The sequence below is a fragment of the Salvia miltiorrhiza genome, unplaced genomic scaffold (genome assembly GCF_028751815.1).
Source record: "Salvia miltiorrhiza cultivar Shanhuang (shh) unplaced genomic scaffold, IMPLAD_Smil_shh original_scaffold_447, whole genome shotgun sequence".
NCBI lineage: Eukaryota > Viridiplantae > Streptophyta > Magnoliopsida > Lamiales > Lamiaceae > Salvia > Salvia miltiorrhiza.
In genome coordinates, this window is record NW_026651550.1 from 384,509 (window position 1) to 390,508 (window position 6,000).

Consider the following 6,000-nt stretch of genomic DNA (forward strand, 5'->3'; position numbering starts at 1 on the left):
TGGCTTAAAATACATATATATATATATATTATGAAATAATTGATCATCTAACTTAATTTTTATAAAAATTAATCAATCAATTAAAAATATTTTATACATAACAATTTAATATAAATACAATAAATATTAATACATCTATGATGAAAATAAATCTAAATAAGGTCATGTTATAATTGAGAATAAATTGAAACTTGGTGTATTTTCTGGCCAGACTATAAAGTCATGTTATAATTGCAATTAAATTGAAAATTGATGTATTTTCTGGCCAAATTATAAGGTCATGATATAAACTAGAAAATTGACAAAGTATATGTATTTTCTGGCAATAACCCCTTTTTGAAAATGCGTACATCCAAATTAGCCCTTCCTTCTAGGAAGATGCATCTTGGGGTGTGCAAATATCGATCTAAATCGAAATTTTAAAATATGATTCGATTTTTTTGATTTTTCAATTCGGTTCAATTTCTTGTTCATAAGAATTTGATTTTTTGATTCTGTTCGGTTTGAATTTTTAAAAATCGAACAAAATTGAAAATCAAATTATATTTATATTATATATATATATATATATAATATTTTAGTTATAATTTTCTAATATTTAATTTATTATCTAATCCTGATTATAATATTATAATTATATTTTCTTGAAATGAATGATGGATAATGATAAAATATAGTATAACATAATTTTGAGAAGTTTTTTTTTATATATATATATAATTTTATAAAAAAAATCGATTTTTCGGATTAATTCGATTTTTGGTTCGGTTCGGTTCGGTTCGGTTTTAATTTTAAAAATTTCGGTTAATTAGGTTCGATTCGAATTTTTTTTAAAATCGAATATAATTTGGTGGGTTTGATTTTAACAAAAACCGAACCGAATAACCGAATGCACACCCCTAAATGCGAAAAGATCAAAGTTGTTTATAATAATAATAATAAACCATTTTTTCATTCCTCATTTCAATTTAATTATGGAGGGAGTGAAAAGAAGGGATGTGAAATTGTAAAATTCTTTTTTATAAAAAATGAGAAAAAAGTAAAAGAAAATTTAAAGGGATAAATAATTTTTATTATTCTTCATTCTCTCATGATATATTTATCAACTAAAGAAAACACGCTCTAAAATAAATTAAAAATAGGGACATTTGTTAGACAAATCAAATTATAAGTTGAAGATTAATAGATTATAGTAAACAAATAGTTGAAAATTTAATACTCCTTCCGTCCCATAAAAACATGCATATTTTTCCTTTTTCGACCGTTCCATATAAACATATATAGTTTATTTATAGTAATAATTATCTCACTAAACATCACAATTAATGTGAGATCTCACTCACACTAAACTTTATAAGATTTTTTAAAATTCGTGTCGTCCTATACTATGCATGTTTTTAGGAGATGGTGAGTATGATAATTGGGCATACCAAGTTTGAGCAAGCTCTGTCCTGCCCCCACAAACAGCACATCCTACAAAAGCAGAAACCTCCTTCAAACTCAACCCTCTCATCACTTTCTTCCCTTTCACAATATTCTTCCACCACATGGGCATGGCCCCCCGCCACCTCCTCCGCCTACTCCACCTCCTAGCCTACCTCCTCCTCTCCTCCGGCGATGACTCCTCCGTCATGCTCAGCCTCCTCTCCTCCCTCTCACCCGCCCCCTCCGGCTGGTCCTCCTCCACCCCTTTCTGCGACTGGTCCAACGTCATCTGCGACTCCACCTCCTCCTTCGTCACCTCCATCAACCTCAACTCCGCCTCCGTCTCCGGCTCCCTCCCCTCCACCCTCAACCTTCTCTCCAACCTCCAGTCTCTCTCTCTCCAAAAGAACTCCCTCTCCGGCCCCCTCCCCTCCTTCCAGAACATCTCCTCCCTCCAGTCACTCTACCTCGACGACAACCGCTTCTCGGCCGTCCCGGAAAATTTCCTCTTAGGCCTCCCAAATCTCCTATCCTTCAGCATCAGCGATAACTTCAATCTCCCTCCATGGCAGATCCCGCCTTACCTCACTGAAAGCACTAATCTCGTCTCCCTCTTCGCCAGCAACGCTAGCCTCACCGGCGCCATCCCCGACATCTTCGCGTCGCTGCCCAATTTCCAAAAGCTGCAGCTGTCGTACAACAACCTCACCGGACCCCTCCCGCACTCCTTCTCCGGTTCCGAGATTCAGAATCTCTGGCTCAACAATCAGCTGCAGGGCTTATCCGGCGGGATTGATGTCTTATCCAACATGACGCAGCTCTCCCAAGTTTGGCTGCAAGCCAACGCCTTCTCCGGCGCCATTCCTGATTTATCAAACTGCGTCAACCTCTTCGATGTGCAGCTCCGTGACAACCGCTTCACCGGTGTCGTGCCGCCGTCGTTGATGGGCTTGCCGAAGCTCGTCAACATCACGATGCAGAACAACAAGCTGCAGGGTCCTTACCCGGTGTTTCCGAGCGGAGTTGTCGCCACGATCGGAACTACCAACAGCTTCTGCTTGGATGAGCCAGGCCCCTGTGACCCGCAGGTGACCATGTTGCTCGACGCCGCCGCAGCGCTTGGCTACCCGATGCCTTTGGCGGAGTCATGGGTGGGCAACGACGCTTGCAAATCGTGGAGGTTTGTCAACTGCGATTCGCAGGGAAAGACCGTCACGGTCGTCAACATGGCGAAGCAGGGGTTTTCCGGCAGCATTTCGCCGGCGTTTTCGAATCTCACGTCGTTGAGGAATTTGGTGTTGAATGATAATAACCTAAGCGGTATGATTCCTAGTGTTCTTACAGCTCTGCCTCAGCTCCAAACTTTCGATGTGTCCAACAACAATTTATCCGGTGAGATTCCGGCTTTCCCTCAGTCAGTGAAGTTTTTGTATGATAATAATGTGTTACTTGGTAAGAATGTGAGCGACAACGGAGGAGGCGAAGCGCCTAGCACGAACCCCCCACCTTCGTCTAAGCGCTCTGTTTCGGGTGGCCTAATTGGCGGAGTGGCAGCAGCAGCAGTCGTGTTTTTCATCCTAGTTGTGTTGTTCGTGTCGTACAAATGCTATGTCAAGACACGGAAGAGTACGCTGGGAGACGTAGAGAGGTCAGAGAAGGGGAAGGCACAGAGCAATAGCATCATGAGTAGTAGTGGTGGTGAAAACGGCCCAACCTTGGAAGGTGGAAACGTGGCGATCTCAATAGAGGTTCTAAGGCAAGTGACGGACAATTTCAACCAAGAGAAGGTGCTGGGAAGAGGGGGATTCGGAGTTGTCTACGGAGGCGAATTGCCCGATGGGACCAAGATTGCGGTGAAACGAATGGAGGCGGGCGCGATGGGGACCAAGGGGATGAAGGAGTTCCAAGCAGAGATCAGTGTGCTCACCAAAGTCAGGCATAGGCATTTGGTTGCATTGTTAGGTTACTGCATGAACGAGAGCGAGAGGCTTCTGGTTTACGAGTACATGCCGCAGGGGACTCTAAGCCAGCATTTGTTTGAGTGGAAAGAGCTTGGCTTTCAGCATCTTAATTGGAAACAGAGGGTCACCATTGCATTGGACGTGGCTAGAGGCGTCGAGTATCTCCACAGTTTGGCGCAGCAGAGCTTCATTCATAGAGATTTGAAGCCTTCCAACATACTTTTATCCGATCACATGAGGGCCAAAGTCGCGGATTTCGGTCTCGTCAAGAACGCGCCTGATGGGAACTATTCAGTCGAGACGCGTTTGGCCGGAACTTTCGGCTATCTTGCTCCTGAATATGCTGGTACGTTTATCATACTTTTGCTCATACTCATTAATTCAATTGAGTAATATTGAAGGTCCTAATGGTTCCTGTTTTCCTCTTTAACAGCTACCGGCAGAGTTACGACCAAGGTTGATGTATATGCATTCGGAGTAGTTTTAATGGAGATTATTACGGGCCAAAAAGCACTAGATGAGACCGTCCCGGAAGAAAGGTCTCATCTAGTGACATGGTTCCGCAGGGTTCTCGTGAACAATGATGCCCTGCGGAAGTCCATAGACACAATTCTTGAACTTGATGATGAGATTTACGAGAGCATTTGCAAGGTGGCCGAATTGGCAGGGCATTGCACTGCTCGTGAGGCGTCCCAGAGACCGGACATGGGACACGCTGTCAATGTCTTGGGACCCCTCGTCGAGCGGTGGAAGCCTTCGAGGCCTGAGGAAGACGACAGTTATACCATCGATCTCGACATGAGTCTTCCTCAAGCCCTTGAGAGATGGCAACACGAGGAAGGAACTTCTAGAATGTTCCATGATTCATCGTACAGCCAGACACAGTCGAGCATCCCTGGGAAGCCATTCGACACATTTAGCTCCACGGACTGTAGATGATATATCTTGTTTAATTTCGAGTTACTACTATTTATACAAGTTTGCAAATTGTATTCAATTCATTCTTTCCCGGTCACAAATTGACTTGTACGTATTAATTTGTAGTACTTCTTTTGTTTTGATATGATGTATTAAATTCATTGGTTTCGAGCTCAACACTAGCAAAATCATGAGAGTAGTACTACAATCATGATTTGCTGATGTAGCAGGTAGGAACTGATTTTAGAAAAAAGTGTTTCATAGAAAATGCATGTGTGAAATATTTCAACCATGATTAGTTATGGGTTGTTTTATGCCTTTGTCCTAACGCATAATCCAGGCTGTATTCAAGCGATGTAATTTGTTGGTTAATTTTTGCCAGCACGATATGATGATTACCTGTGAACCAAAACAAAGTAAGTAAAAATATATATTTATAATTTCATATGGGATTTTCTGTCCCATAATTTTTGTTGTCCCGCCATTAATTTTACAATTTATAAATATTTGCTAGTATATAACAAATCTTAATTATCATTTATCACTTAAAATTGAAATTATAAAAAATATATATATAAATATATATATATATATATATATATATATATATATATATATACATTTTTGAATTATTTACCTCTAATAATCAATTATTAATTTAAAAGTTAATAAATAAAAATAAAAAGTCTATTGGATGAATGAGCCCTAAGTTAATTATCTTAACTTATACTAAGACTTAATAAAAAAAAAAAAAACTTATACTAAGACACACACACACACAAAAACTTATACTAAGAGACGAGAGAAATTAAAATTGAAGCAGAAAAATGATTAAAACCTAATTTAAAAGTGGGACATTAAAAGTGAGGTAGATGATCTCAATTGACATAATTCGTGTGCTTTTGCCCAAATTTTTTATTTGATTAAATCGAAATTTGACCGTAGTTTATGTGCAGACATTCTTTCTCATCATATTTTCTTTCTTCTTCTTTTTTGTCTTTTTCTTTGACACCGTATATGTACCTGTTTTGCTTTAAATCTGCATGTCCAGCAGATAAATACGAAACCTCATCCGGCCTGGCCTGTTTAGTGTTTACGTTGTTGACTTCTTCATATATTAGTTGCAAAGAAATAATAATATATAAAGAGAGCGAATATATAGTAGATATATAGGAAACAAATAAATAGAGGATAAATTAAATTAATTAAGGCAACCTTGTAAATAAATAATGCAAAGGTAGCTTGCTGTTTATTGTGGCGCACATGCATGGCTACCTTTTCGTTACTAGTTACGACCTTTATGTCGTTTACCTTATAATATTTGAAGGCCGGTTATTAACTAGTAGTATTAATTAATGTATGTAAGCAACAAACATTTGGTGAAGATCTATTAATTAACTTCCGAAACAGTTTATCAATATCATTCGTGACATATATCACCCATTAATAAGTGAATGTCGATCCATTTTTTTTATGACTATATATAACTATATAGTCAGGGACGGAGCCAGGGGGGCTAGGGGGGGCTAGAGCCCCCTCCCAAATTTTGAGTTTTTTTTTTTTTTTTTAATTAAATTTTAATTTTCATTTTAAAATATATATAGATATATGTTTATACCTATTATAAAATAATTTTATTTTATAAAAGAGTATTTGGTTATTATATTCTCTCATATATACTTAATTTAAGGACAAT

At 38.7% G+C, this 6,000-nt stretch overlaps 1 protein-coding gene across 1 annotated transcript; it reads left to right on the top strand.

Annotated features, from left to right (window-relative positions):
- The first annotated feature begins 1,433 nt into the window (after positions 1–1,433).
- LOC131004624 (receptor-like kinase TMK4) lies at positions 1,434–4,481 on the top strand. Its single transcript, XM_057931323.1, has 2 exons — positions 1,434–3,732; positions 3,820–4,481. The coding sequence occupies exons 1-2, from the start codon at positions 1,548–1,550 to the stop codon at positions 4,323–4,325; spliced, it is 2,691 nt and encodes an 896-aa protein (XP_057787306.1). The 5' UTR covers positions 1,434–1,547; the 3' UTR covers positions 4,326–4,481.
- Positions 4,482–6,000: the final 1,519 nt, after the last annotated feature.